Below are 16,388 nucleotides of genomic sequence, written 5' to 3'. Positions count from 1 at the left end.
AAAAATCTCTCAAAAAACTTAATTCATCTAAAATTATCATTAATGTCCTAACTCCTATGCAAAACATTTGATCATAAAAAATTATATGAAATAATAGTAAAAGTTATTAAAAATATCAAGTGAAATATGAAATCACAGAAAGCTATGGTGAAGATTAAGTCCATGGAAAAGTGATATTCTGCAAAGAAGATAACTGGAATTTTATCTGCAAAGAACAAACTTCACTAACTCCCTCGAAAAATTACACCAAATCAAGCAATCAGTTTCATCGTGTTCATATGGGTGTCCACTGATTAACTGTCAAACTTAACGATACTCTGTTTCAGATAATTATAGACATAGATCCAACAGTGATGACGAGTAAATCAGTACAGAACCAAAATGAAGACGATTAAAGGATTCCTGGAGTTTATGGATTTAGGCCAGTCTTCAATCCTTAAATATTCTCATGTAGACTCACTTTTCAATCATTCGGTAAGTCTGTGAACAAGTATAAGGACATGAATTAATTCTTTAGTTAGTTACATACTTGCTTACGCCTGTTATCACTCGTGAAGTATCATAAGCCACCTATCAAGATTCTCCAACGAACTCTGTTCTGGGCCATCCCTTCCGGTTATTCTCAATTGCTGTTCATTCTTATGATATCTTCCTCAGTTCCCGACACTATGTGTTCTTTGGCCTTCCTCTTAAACTTTTCCCTTTAGAATTCCAGGTTAGCGATTGCCTCATGATGCAGATTGATGATTTACGTGTTGTATATCCCACCCACCACCTCCAACGTCTTTTCTTAATTTCATCTTCAACCGGCAGCTAATTTGTTCACTCTCACAGTAGGCTATTGCTCATAATATCCAGCCGACGGACATTGGGTATCTTGCATAAACAACTGTCAACAATTGCCTGAACATCTTTGATGATGGTTGTAGCAGATCTTCAAGTTTCAGCTCCATACAATAGAACTGACTTGATGTTCGTATTGAAGATTCTCACTTTGATATTGGTTGACTGTTGTTTTGAGTTCCATATGTTCTTCAATTGTAGGAATGAAGTCTTTGCTTTGCCAATCCTTGCCCTTACGTTTGCATCAGATCCTCCATGTTCATCGATGATGCCATCCACACAAGTGAAACTTTCCATCTCTTTCAGAGTTTCTCCATCAAGTGTGATTGCATCAGTGTTCTCTGATACAATTTTATGACTAACATCCTGTTCTTCACAAATAGTTTCGAATAAATCATGTACAAATCAATTCAGTTCACTAATGGTAGTGGTCATCAATTATAAAAGAACATAATAAGTAAAAGAATTTACCGTAAAGTCATTACAAGCACTAAGTTCACATTGTTAACCATAGGTCAGATGAAATAATTCAATTTATAATAAATATAAGGAAGCATCAGTAATATAACCTTGACAGTGGTGACGATAATAATAATAATAATAGTATGACGAATCTGAAAGCGGGTAATGAATTTCGTGTGTTGCTAAACCTTTGTTGAACAACAAGTATGATAATACTAATCACAGTAACAAGCTCACTATAAATAAGAAAATCATAAAGTAACAAACATTAATGGTAGTGTAATTAGGTGAAGGTTGATGGGACAAAACAAAAAAACGTGTAAAAAATCACTGAAGAATTCTCGAAAGAAGTGAAAAATGAAGGTCAAATCATCTCATGTTAGATAAAACACTAACTGACTTTTAGATTACTTCGTTCCACTAAGCATTTATATGATAATGACTTGTTGTTGTTCGATTAACTGATTACTGGAAATACTTCAATTCGATTTTCCGTATCGTTCATCTCTAAGATGAATACGTTTATTGTACTACAACACAGTCTAAGACTATTCATTATCTTTGAAGATCTTTTCTAGCTTTTCAAAGTATATGCTACTAAAAGCGCAAATCACAATAGAAGGGTAATTAAAAGTCTATTAAATAAACTTAACTTCCCAAAATATTTTCTTATTGTATAAGATTACTTTCACAGAACATATTGACTTTGGTGAATTAACAATAATAATAATAATAATAATATTAATAATAATGGTAATATTACGTCATGTGAGATCTGTTATACGATTTTTTTAAAAATTTATGATCTCCAATATGTATTTTATTGATCTTAAGAAACCAACTATTTTAATGATTACAGTCTGTTTGCTAGTCTTTTTTTTCATTTAACTTCATGCAGTTGCTACCTAAACTGTAAAATTCTCATCAATGATGCAAGTTAGTTGTCAATGACAAATAGAATTGCTCAATAAAAAAATTGGAATTTTCAATTTTTTGTTGTTGTTGGTTTAGTCCCCCAGATCTGAAGCAAAAAAAAGAGCAAACTAATTAAAGGTATGATCAAAATTATTAAAAGTTTTTTTTTGATGTAAAAACTAAGATTAATTTATTTCATATCAAGGTTCTGTCAAAAAAAAGAAAAAAGATTGTAATCTGCGTACAATATTACACAGATACATAAAAAAAATAAAAAAATAAAAATCTAAATTTTGAATGGATCAAGCAACTAATTTAATGAAAAACAAAAAAAACCTTGGTGATATCTTAAATCATACATGACGGTTAACTATGCTAATTAATTGGTTTAATAAATTCATACTGTATAACTCTTTATAAATTAAAAGAATAATAAAAATTTACTTACTTAAGCCTGTTACCTCTCGTGGAGGAGAATAGGCCGCTGAATAGCATTCGTCAACCACCTCTGTGGTTTTCTGTAGAGTGTTGCTGAACCGGATGAAAGACGCGGTAGATGCTAAAGTTTGTTATCAACAAAGCGGAATCTGTAAAAATCGGTTGTGCACAGATAGAATCGTGACATTATGGATCATCATTGAACAACCAGTTGAATGGAACTCGTCACCATACATCAACCTCCTTGATTGTGAGATAGAGTTTGACAGTGTGGATTGGAGAATATTATGGAAAGATCTTCGATACTACGTTGTATCTGAGAAATTCGTCAATATCATACGGAATTTATACGACGAACTACACTGCAAATTCGTGGATGTAGGACAGCTGACAAACGCATTCCGAGTGAGGACCGGAGTTAAACAAGGCTATCTACTGTCGCTCTTTCTCTTTCTTCTGGTGCTTGACTGGATTATGAAGAGATCGACATCTGATGGGAATCACTCAATACAATCGACAACCAGACGATTCGGACATCGCAGATTATCTGTTTCTTCTATTTCATACGCACTAACAAATGCAGGTCAAGACAAACAGAGTAGCAGCGGCAGTCTCTGCAGTAGTAGGCCTCAACATAAACAAGGGAAAGCGAGATCCTCAAATTCTCCCCAGGGAACACCAATGCAATCACACTTGTTGGAGAAACTCTGAGAGAGGTGGAAAGTTTCACGTACCTGTACAGCATCATCGATGAAAGAGGAGAATCAGATGCAGACGTCAAGGTGAGGGTCGGCAAAATAAGTTCAACATTTCTACAACTGAAGAACATATGGAACTCAAAACAACAGTCAACCAATATCAAAGTGAGATTCTTCAATACAAACATCAAGACAGTTCTATTTTATGGAGCTTGAACTTGAAGATCTGCTACAACCGTCATCGAAACCGTACAAGTATTTATAAACAATTGTCAACGTATGAAACGAAATGTCCGTTGACGGGAAACCATCAGCAACAGCCTACTGTCAGAGAGAACGAACAAACTTCCAACAGAGTAGGAGATTAGTTAAAGACGTTGGAAGTGGATAGGATTTACGTTGAGGAAATCATCAAACTGCATCACAAGGCAAACACTAACTTGTACTCGTGAAGGTAAACGGGAAAGTAGAAGATCAAAGCACACGCAGTATAAGGAATTGGGGAAGAAACCATTATTATTATTATTATTATTATTATTATTATTACTAGCTTTATTCAATATTATATTTTTGGTACAATATAGAATTCTCAGCGCAAAGTATTTCAACAAGTTTCCGTTTCTTTCTTCTTGGTCGGTCCTGGCGATAAATATTGAATGATCGCCAGTTAGATGTTAGCAGTTCACTAAATGAACATCTGAATAATGTACATTCTTTTCGTTGTATATTGCCAGCAACCACGTTATCTCTTATTGAGTTTTTTGTAACTTTGACAACGAAAGGTTGTACACTTTTCAGAAACGCAGCAGAATAGGTTATGCGGTTAATAAACATAATGATATATTAAAACAAACAAAAATAGATAACTTGTTGAGATTTCTAGATGGCAGGAACAGGTAGCCCAGATGCTCAAGCAGGAGTGAATGGCAATTTGGAAATACTCGGAAGGTATAGCTCAGGACAGATTTCGTTTTATGATCTTGGTCGGTAGCTAATGCTATTCCTAGATTCTTATAGGCGTAAGTATGTGACTTATTAACACTAGTGACGTTTCCTGTCAGTATGAAAAGTTTCGATCGACAGTGTACATCAAGTCGGTTGCATTTAGCAGCATAATGAGTATATGCTTGAAAATAATACCATGTGTGTTGGTGAATGATATAAACAGATGAAATCTACTCAAGCAAAACTTTTACGATGGCTAGCTAAACATGTCACACGAGTCTCTCGTATGCCTTTTATCTTGTTATTACAAAATTCTTTTATCTATGATATGACTGAGTTTGATATTTACCAAAAAACAACAGATAAATGGAAATGAGTCAATGTTAAGGATATTTAGATTGCACAAAACATAGTCATTAATGTGGAGGAGTTTAGTGTGATTAGATAATGACAGAAGCATTAGTTTCCTTGGAACAGTTTTTATCGTTTCATTTACCAACTATGATGATCAGTTCAGACAAATAACATCCTAACTTGATTAGTGTTCTAATATTCTAAATCTAGTATATCTAAGTGGTTTTTATGCTGAGTTTTGAAATTTTTCAAATCCCAAAGTAAATTATTAAATAGTCTTTTGTATGAACTCTCAAGAAATGTAGTCGTAAACAAGCGAATACTTTGTACTGTTCTCAGAATAACAGACTCGCAAGCTCGTAATAACGTGTAAGCTCGATGAATTCATGAATGAATTCAATTTCTTGAATCACTGTACAAGTACGATAAGTTTTGCACTTCAAAAGTAGCGAATTATGTTGTAAATGTAAAAAGTAACATTCAATGTTTTCTCTTTTTTGTTTACCCTTTTTTTATAAATCTGCTAATGATGCAGCTCTTGACATCTCACTCATAACTGATAATGATTCAACCACACTGATATATTGCAACAGACCTCATTCAATTAATTAATAACGTTTTTCTCCTTAACCATTCCCTTGATCTATAAGGAATGGACGGATAGATTCGAGTTAGTAAATGAATTATATGAGATGATTGTCTGAATCAATAGAAGTACTTAACTATAGAATATATAACACTCAGTTCGAACAATAGGTATGATGGAGAAGACTTGTAGCTCAGGTGAATGATTTTGATGAAAGCTCCACAACCAAACCATTCAGTTCAAAGAACAAAACTCCATCAAAACAATACGTATTCATAGGTATCTATAAGGACTTTCAAACGATGCAAATGATAATTCATCTTGTTATTATTTCTGATAATAATCTTCACAATTTTTCATTTACTAAACATTCCTCACTATTTACTAAGTGTAGTCGTATTCAGCTTTGGTCAGAGTGTTTTTGCATTAGAAATAAGGAGTGAGAAACCTATCTTCAATCAGGTTACCAAGTAGGTGAATAATTATATTTTTAAAATGCATTGTTTAGTCAAATGAAAAACTATTTCACATAAACAACTCTCTATACAACTTTTCATTAGCCAATCACTTTAAAGTTATTATAAGCAAATAGATCGAAATGTCATGATCATATTTAACTTTCATAGTTATTTATGTAGAAGCCTCGAAAGAGGAATCGATAAAAAAAAAGCTTACGACTGGAGACAATCTTCACGAATATATCAAAGATACAGCTGTTTTATTTCATTTATTGACAGTTTTAACCAAGATTTTTTAAATATGACGAGCATAACTGTAACACGATGCATCATACAGAAGTAGATCAATCAAAATAGATTACAACACAGTTGAATTAACATTTTGGTAAATTGTAATATTTATTGGTTTGGACAGTTTTGAACTATTGACAGATAATTCCCATTTAAACATTAAAATTAAAACACGAATTTCAGCGAAGGGAACTAAATGATACACCCATGAATATAGGAATTTATCGACTGAGTTATTTAAATACTTAGCACAACAACTGTATTTATTACATGAAAGTTCAACGTGTTTATTCAGTCAACTTCCCTCCAATAATTACCTTCATGGTAATAAATAATTTCAGTTTAATAGTTGGATTCATGAGTCCAACAGGTCCTGGGTTCAAATCCCGCGGGCGGGATCGTGGATGCGCACTGCTGAGGAGTCCCATACTAAGACAAAAAGGCCGTCCAGTACTTTCAGGTTTTCCATGGTGGTCTAGCTTTAATTAAATCATGAATTCAACTATTAATTTACTATAATATCCAAAAAATCCCGTTTCTGATAATAAATGCAGTTTAATTTAATATTCTTGTTCTGAAAAAAGTATACTACATCAGACTGACATGTTTACTGAATTCATGTTTTGTAGTCTATCGTGTTTTAAAATACTTAATTGTGATTACTTCTACGAGACTGTCTAAATAAAAATGATTAATTCAGCAGCAATATTCAACGGTATTCCAATGTAAATGCTCTCTTACTTAATATCTAAGAATTACTACAAGATAACTAGCACTAAAATTTAGATACTTAATAGAGATTTTATTGCTCAGGTCAACATTTCACTACGTTTGCCTATGTCAAATGTTCATTTGATTTTCTGGGTAATCTGAATTACCAAGCATATAAACAGTTAGATCAAGTTCCTTGAGTATAGGTTATGAGCAATTTACAAATGTTTATATGTTTACTATCCTGACTTTTAAAGTGAATGGATTATTTACAATGATTGATCACCGAAAAATGATGATTACCATGCTTTTTTTAGTCCTTAACGCCAATATAATTTCATCAAAAAAGTCATAACGTGACCACTATTCTAAATGACCCGATATCGCATTGATTATATTTTGCTGTTAAGTTGTTGGAAGTAGTCGGCTAGAAACTTTTGACCTAGGTTTTGGGCTCATTAACACTCGTCAGTAAGCCGTATCTAAAATAATTAAAAGAACTAATTCTCACTGTGAAACAATTACATATGTATAAATTGAATATTTTTTTTGATAAATTCAAAGCAAATTCCATAGTAATCACATCGAACTAATGAGACAAGGTAATCGGAGAATATACATAATTAAAGCTGGTAGAGATGTAAAGTATACTCTATTCAGATTGTGAGTAAAATAAACTGTGACAATAATAAGTTAATACATATATTGTATAGTTGTAGAAATAACAAAGTAATTGTTCACACTATGTACACAATTCGAGATTACGTAGTAAACGGATTGATATTAATCATATGATTGATACTATATCTATAGTGATGAAAAATAAATTATTTCAGAGCTTAACAACAAAATATAATTAAATTAGAAAATAATTAGGTTTAAAAAGTACCAAGCGGAAGGGTATAAACAAATTAGACATATCTAGTTACTTTGTTATCTAGTTGATTATCCATTCATTGAATATGTGTGCAATCAAGTTAGCAAAAGAAGCTGGATCTACTTTTTTGTGAAAGTATTTCATTATTATTGTATTTAGTTGTTGAGAATACCATTTGTACTATCCGAAATTTTTAAAGCCTAATCATCTTTCCTAGATTAATTTTGGTAGATACGACACCTTAAGGGCAATAACTGATTGATATTCATCTCAGATTAAACTCTTTAATATCTTGAATATACCTTCACTTAAACATAGTGGAAGTTGTTTCGTAGTATGGAATAGTGAACTCTTAAAATATCAGTCAATGTAACTCCAATATAAAATGTTGGATTTTTATACATAGTAAGAAATAACTACCTTAGATAATCTATGTTTTAGATTCAGTGTTAACATTGGACGAGTACAAATCATTAGCTGTAGTTGATTGGGATACGTGAACCCAAAATACGATTCAGGAGAAAGAAAATCATTATCCATTTTCGTTACATTAATTTACTTACTGTCAATTCTGATCACGAGCTTCCAATATATTTCTTCACTGTGATCTCTGTTCACTTTATTCCTGAACTATGATAATTGTAATCGATACACAACTGATGATCTAAAATGTATTTTGATTTCTGATGGGTCTTAATCAACAATTCCTCTATGCAACAACTGAAGGTTTTAATCTAACTAGTGTGGCGAAGAAAATGAAGAAGACAATCGTAGTTTTATTTATAGAACCGAGTGTGAAGTCGCAAAATAATAGCTTACCACACGAACATGTCAGTAGTTTTACTATAAAGAATATCGTTCAAGTATAAAAGCAACTTCAGATATACGATTAGAACGATAGAAAAGAGAATCGAAATTTCTGTAGAAATTAGGCTGTTCTTCCATCAACGCAGAACAATGTGTAAAGAAAAGAATTTCTAATTGAGATCATAAATCGATCAATGTTAAACCACCACTGTAGACCTAGAAGCACTGGACGATCGTTTTGTCGTAGTATAGGACTCGCGCCCATGGTTCCTCACGCAGTATCCGAACCCAGGGACTTCGGTCTCGCGCGAACGCGTCTAACCTCAGCTTATGCATACTTTTTCCAAAAAATCCCTGGAATTAACCAAGAAACATTCATTGACCAAATATTTTATTATATATTTGATTAGATTCGTTGAGGTAACTAATCTGAATTATCTACAATCAGTTATTTTGCCTTAGAGTCATTAACAATCACAATCAGTTATTGTATATTTATACATAGAAATAGATATATCTGTTCCCGTTTACAAGTACAAACATTGTTTAAATGTAGTGTAAATTATGTTCACTTATCTTTATTATGTGAATTTTAGGTTTTTACTGGTCATGTATAAATTCATATGCTTTAACAGATTGATATAGAGATTGATAGAGAGACACATGTTCATAAAATTAAATAAAGAATAAAGGTAAACAGAAGACGCTTCGCGTAGGTGTACTCATACAAGTTATTATTCAAACGATTTTTTTATTATTATGTAATAAATATGCTTAAAATATGCTTGTAAGTTAGGTATAAGTCAACATACACTACTGTTTTTGTGGTCTTATTTAACAAATTTTATAATTTCTTTTAATGTTAAATTCTAATCATACTAATGGTATTTATTGTATAGAATACTTGACAAACATTTGTTATTATATGATAAAGTAAACACCACAGAATACATGATGTTCACATACATATGTATATGTTACTAACTATATTTAATTTAGTATGTTGTGTCGTATTTTCTTTTCTTCTCTTTTGTATTACTTTACATAGGTCAAACAAGTGATTCAAACAAAATACAACTATCTCTGATAACTAACAACCACTTTGATAAATGGAATGTTCTTTTAAATTACGGATCTTTTACAAAAGAATTTAGACAATTTTTATTGGATACACATTGTTAATGTTTGATATATTGTATTACTGTTGATGATATTCCTTGCGGAATAATTTATCAGTGAATCAGATTCAATATTTCAAAAAAGATGCTGAAAAATACAAGTCAGTGTGTGGTGTTAACATTTTTACCAGTTATTTTAGTGTTTTATCCAAATTTATCTACAATATTTTAGAATATATACTTTAAGTTACACAAATGTTATTTTATTTTAATGACTCCCCCCCACATAAAATAATAGTTTTCATGATATGAAACTATTTTTCGTTACTATGCCAATTCACTTGTTTGAAATACGTTTTGTCAAGTATAAACGCCTGTTCGACAAAATTGGCATTTTGAAATTTATTTTACTATAGGTCCACTTTCCATATTTATTCAAAATAATTAATTAATAGCATTGCAAATTATAAATATCTGTTTGGTATTGTTTGCCTGAATCTTCCCAACTCTAAGATATAGGTACATCCAGCTGACGAGTTCATAATAGGACGTACTACATTCCACTTCCAGCCACCATCCATCTTTGCTTATAAATATCCGATTTAAAATATTTGTAACAATTTTAGATTAAAATTGTCTATAAAATTTGTATTAGAAGTTTACATTTTATGTTCAATCAGCATCTGGAATTTAAAGTCAATAAACTTTTAAATGTTAAATGTCTTTTCTTAAAAATTCAGTTTATGCACATATTCAAATCACTATACATTGTAGTAGCATTCAAAATAATACATCACTATATCGTATGAAGTTCTGGTACGTACAGAAATTAAACCGTTGACACAGAACACTACATCTTATTACCACAAGTAGCATACTCTGACTCAATTATTTCAGATTACTGTCTAATTCACTAAATTTCACATTGTACCTTAAATAAATCTGCTAATAATATCAAAACAATCCTAACCTATTATTATCATGGATTCTTCTATATACGGAACATATACTGACATTTAAATTTATTAATTCAATGGTATGAAGTAGCAGAGCTATGATTCGTTATATACCCATTATCATATAATATAACATTCATTAATTAACATGTTGCTTCCCAATTGAAACAATACTCAATAGAAAATAACATGGCTGAAAAGGAATATCAACGAACTAGGTTGACGTTGATTTTTTTTACTTAAATTTCGACTACTTTAAACTGTAATCATTTATGGAACATTATTATATTTGAAATAATCTTAGCGATTGAAATTTCAATAATTCCAACGTTTCGTCCAGCTAACTTGTCTGGACTTCTTCAGAGTAATAATTAAAATCACCAAAGAACCAATCAAATTTGGATATTGATTTATGGAACAGTTATAAAAAAATTAAAAAGGAATTGAACCTAATCAGCTTAAATGTATAGAATTTTAGCTACGAATATTTATAACTGTGTTTATATTCATTTATTATTCATTTAATTATTATAGAAGATGATTACACATTTTCATTAAATGAGTAATATATTGAGTAACATCACTTAAGCAGGACATAGACTGGTAATAGTGTTTATTATTTATCATTATCAATTCTGTAGTTAATCATAAAAGAGACTTTCAAAAAAAAATCACTTTACATTTTATTATATAACATCCATTCCTTTTCTTCTTTTATTTTTATGAAAAATAAACTGAATCTTGCTAGTCATAAAATTAGTAATGAGTCAACTATAGATCAACTTGTATTAAATTGGTACTTGAGATGAAAGTTATTAAACATAATTTCAATTCATTATTACATAAGGTGTAATTGAGAAAGAAAAGATTATCATGATGGTCTATCTTCAATTGACTCATGATTTCAACGATTAGAATTACTATAATATTCATAAAACCCTTTCTGATACGAAATGATTAGTTACAAAACATATATTTACAGAACACTATTGTAAATTTTATAGTTTACTTTGACTTTAAAGTGTCACGTTTAGCTTTCATTGCGTGGAGTTAAGGAGAAATTAATGAGTAGTAGGTGTTATTTGTAAATTTATTCTTTTGTATATTAATTAAATAATAAACCTCTTATCAAATCAGTATAAAATGTATCGTAGTTAAGCTTATCATTTACAACTGATTTAAATTAATGAAATACTTTAAGCCTATGTCTGTTTTATACACAAACAAAGACTGGTGCAGAATAATATGAATTCATTTTGTTTCGTTAGTTCCTCATCAGCTGCTTACAACCTAAAATAGTTGAAAATCAACGTTATTACAGATACTGACATACTTATACGTAGGAGGGTTATTAAACATGAATATATGTATCACGATGGGGCGAAGATTCCGATAGAGTTAATTAGATCATGAAAATTTTGTTTCGAATAAATAAAGTTTGTAAGGGAAGGTTCCAGAACATTGAAATAGTGATTAGAACTCACGGAATCAAAAAAACATACTAGATGATTATGAAGTGAAATAACTGAAAATCGATTAATGGTAATAAAGAAAGATGTGAATTGAAATCAGTCAGTTATGAATGATGTAACTTTAAAATTCGGAAAGAGTTAGAATAGTGAATGACGTAATAAATAAATAGGGGGGGGTAATGTTACCAGGGCAAATAAAGATTTATTACTGTCTCTTTTTGTATACATAGACCTGGTTTTAGACGTTTGATTGCTATCGCTTCGGCAAGTTTTAAAAGGTTTGAGTTTTATTGTTTGTTAATCAACTTGAAGGACTTCAGTGTACCGACTTCGTGTCCTGTATCAAGGAGATGTCATGCGATGGCACTGCTGAATGCTTTTAGTCCCTCTGATGTTAAACTCTTCGGAATATGTTCTTTGAATCGGACGTAGGCTCTCCTTTCTGTTCTACCAATGTAACTACTTTGACAGATACATGTACATATGTGTGCACAGTTGGTGGTAACATGAAAGGGATACTTATCGACCTTTGATTGTGTCAAAGAACATGTTATTTTGGACAGGACAATCAATTTAGATGCAGGATAAGTTCTTGTCAATGCAGTTTTTAGTCTAATGCTGATTGCCTGTTTTAATCATATCTATAAAGGGCAAATACCTGCGCGTCAGATTCTCCCTTTATCCTTGGTAATCATATCATTCCTTTTTTTTATTCATCATATTTCATATAAGATTCCACTTAAACGCATGATATCATGAATTTATATCCCACTTAGCCTACATGAAATTTTGCTATGAACATTTTACATGGTAATTACCAGTTTAAATCAATGGACATTCAACTAATTTACATAATAACAGTTATGTAATACTTCATCGATTTCACTAAGGTATCACAAATTTTTAACACGAGTTAAACATAATTCATGTAAATCTTAGATAATAAAATTTCCAATCCATACAATCAATGATTAACGAATAACTCATTTCAACAAGAAAACCGTAGATAACTAATTATGCCTGTTTAACATGATAAACTTATTATAGGATATAAGAATAAAATTATATTAATGTTGCGCTTAAAAATGGGATATTCTTCATTGTGATTTAAATTAAAGAGAATTATAAAGTTTTTATTTTAAAAGCAACAATAGTTAACCTCGAAACGATGGAGAAGATTTATAACTTAGGTGGATGATTTTGACGGAATTTTGTTCTTTAAGTTGGATGGTTTGATCATGGAACTTTCATCATACCTGAAGTTTGTGCTAGTGATGTTGTTCAAAATAACAATGAAAGCTCCACGACCAAACCATTCAGTTCAGAGAACAAAACTTCATCAAAAAATTGAAAAAAAGTTGACCTCAATTCGACAACAATTAATCACTGACAAATCCCCATTATATTAAAACACAATTAATATGAACGAAGATTTTTTTCAATCATTTCTCATCAGGTTCTACAATTACCTCATATCCAATGCAATAATCCATAAAATTGGCCAGATTTAAGGCAGAGTACATCATTTGGAAATTGTAATATATGGATTAAGAATTGTTGTTTGTTATATAAAATCAAATCAGATCGTTAATGTTGGGGTTGAATAATATGAAGTTGCTAACTTGAATCAGTTTATAAGTGAAATGAAATTGTGAGATAAATGGTCAGAATAAATATAATCAACATGGGGTGAGAAAGAGAAAATAATGGAATAAAAATCATAAATTACGTAATATGTAGAATATGAAGTAGGTCAGATAGAGTAGACAAGGGTGGTCGTTCCGTCCTATCGTGGGACTCCTCAGAAGTGCACATCCATGATCCCGCTCGCGGGATTCGAACCCAGGACCTTCAGTCTCGCGTGCGAACGCTTAACCTACTGGACCACTGAGCCGGCATCCAATTTTGTTAATGTCCAACCTCAACCAATCCACGTAACGGCCGTCCATTGCTTCCAGGTTTTCAATGGTGGTCTAACATCAATTGGTTCATGATCTCAATCAAAAACTTAACAATCTCCACAACCCCTAAACTGATGATGATAATAATAAGATAAGTTTGCGACATAAAAATGAACATTAATCAAATTACGTCACTGTATTTTAAGATTGATTCTTAACTAGTTGGCCCTAAAGTTGATCAGGGTAAAAGGAGAGGCTGAAAATAATTTTTTTGGATGCAAAACTCTGGCTTTTTGATCCGAATATTAATTACTTCAGCCGTCTGTAGGATTCTCAGTCTGATGGAATTAGGTAGACTGCTGTTAACACGATATATTATCGAGAAAGATTGCTCTATGTTGGCTATATGTCCCGTCTGAATTAAACGGGTTAAAATGGAGTTGTTAACTGTTTCGACTACACCTTTGCTTAACCACACCGGGAGATGCTCACGAGCCCAAATGTACAAATTCTCAGAACATCTGCCAATATAACTGAAATTAAACAGATCAATTCAAAGGACTTTTAATCCAGGTAGACTACAACTAATATTTTCCACAGGTCCAATAATCACTCCGAGGTTGAAAGATAAAGTATTTAGACTAGCCACCTCTTTCTGTATCTATCAGTTCAACTGCTCTGTGGAACAAGTTACTCTACCTTAAATCTGGCCAATTTTTTTTGGATTATTCATTTGGATATGAGATAATTGTAGAACCTGATGAGAAATTATTGAAAAGAAAATTCTTCGTTCATATGAATTGTGTTTTAATAATTAATTAGAAAATGTTGTCAGGGATTATATACCCATTTCAAATTGTGTTAATCTTATAATTAAACCATTCACATATATTTAATAAACTTTCTGGTTACGCTATATAACTTAAGTATTATTTGAATACTCAACATCAGACCACGTGGAAGCATTAAATTACATTCTGAATGGTAAGATAGGATATTTACTTTCTTTTTTTTTCTAAAAGAATAGTGTAACAATTTTATATCTACATTAAAACGTGAATTATTAGACGACATCTTTTAGACTTTAGTATTATTGTTATTTTTTTATATTTTTTAAAAACATTTGGCAAACTTATCAACTATTTCATTATCCAACTGATCACATGAATAAAAAACATACGACTTTTTTGATGACAGAAAGAATGTTAATTGTTTGAGTTAACTAAATAATTGACTTTATATTAGAATTCATTTAAGAATAATAAGTGCTTATATCTAGACCCTCATATATATATATATATATATATGATCATTTAATTTACATATTTTCATATCTGACTAACAATAATGAAGCTTAGATATTGGTAGCCCATCTATAGTATGTGATGTTATTAGATCATGTACTGGAGAGTTCCCAGGTTAACATGTCTAACTTCAGCCAACTAGCGATGATCCTCAACTAAACGCCATTGTCTTATGTGGATAAATTTCTCATACGCTGCTTAGAGATCCTGAGGTCAAGCACTCTCTACAAAACCTGGAGGTCCTGGATTTGATCCATTTTAAGGTTATTGATACATATTGCTGAGGAGTCCCATTTTGGGTAAATATAGCTACCCAATCCTTCCAGGTTTTCAGTAATATACTAAGGTCGGTTTTTAGCCGCAGTAACATTCAAAAACAGCTATGCAATCTCTATCATGAAGAATATTGATAACTTGACAGTGTAAATTTGATTAATAGATATAAAGATTATATACTGAATTAACCAGTCAATATAATGAAAACATTGTGAGATGACGTATAAATTACCATGGAACTATATTACTGCAACTCACATAAGTACGGAAACTTGAAGTTAAATCAATGTATTAGTAAAATTTACCCATCTATAGGTTGTGACGTAGTTAGATCATGTACTGGGGAGTTCTCAGCTACAACTTACTCTAGTACACTGTGGTGACCAGCAAGTTATAGTTTGGGAAAATGGTTATTGCTGATCAGTCTAGAGTAGGACAACCGTAAACTAAGTCATTTACTGATGAATTAAGCTATATCGAATGTCACACACATTCTGTTCATACCTTACAACCAAAACGTCTTATTCTCCAGTTAAAAACCCTAATTTAAAGCACCGAAATAGATGTTCACATTCTTTATTCTTTTTTAGATCTACATATTACAATCCCTTGATTTTCATTTTTATTTTGAATCGTTCATTCTTAACCAAATTCACCTCATTTAAATTTACACCATTACTGGTATGACTTTTGAATTCAATATTTTTCAGTTTAGTTATTTTCTTTATTGCACTACTTGTGTGAAATGTGACATTTTCAGCAGTTGAATCCTCCATATTACTTCGTAATTGACTGATTGACAACTAATTTACAAACCCAAGGGTCTCACTAATTTAATGGAAACAATTTCAATGGTTAAGATCATGAGTCAGTTGAAGCTAGACCACCCTGGAAAACCTGGAAACACTGGAAACATTTAGTAACATTGAAATGGCATACTGTTTTCTACCACTGATCTAGCTAAAAAGAATCTTCT

General features: G+C 31.3%; 1 protein-coding gene across 2 annotated transcripts in view; it reads left to right on the top strand.

The window, feature by feature from the left end:
* The first annotated feature begins 9,200 nt into the window (after window positions 1-9,200).
* MS3_00002189 (uncharacterized protein) overlaps window positions 9,201-16,388 on the top strand; it is a 58,776-nt gene continuing 51,588 nt past the window's right edge. Inside the window, exons 1-2 of one of the 2 annotated variants that reach the window (XM_012940284.2) lie at window positions 9,201-9,269; window positions 9,434-9,664. In XM_012940284.2, coding sequence (XP_012795738.1) covers window positions 9,649-9,664 — 16 coding nt within the window. In that variant the 5' untranslated portion in view covers window positions 9,201-9,269; window positions 9,434-9,648. Of the gene's footprint in view, window positions 9,270-9,433; window positions 9,665-16,388 lie in introns of those variants that run through there. The other variant, XM_051209758.1, reaches the window with a different exon arrangement.

Source organism: Schistosoma haematobium, chromosome 1, assembly GCF_000699445.3.
Source record: "Schistosoma haematobium chromosome 1, whole genome shotgun sequence".
Classification (NCBI taxonomy): Eukaryota; Metazoa; Platyhelminthes; class Trematoda; order Strigeidida; family Schistosomatidae; genus Schistosoma; species Schistosoma haematobium.
The sequence above is the reverse complement of the archived record's forward strand: the minus strand, read 5'-3'. Positions and strand labels throughout refer to the sequence as shown.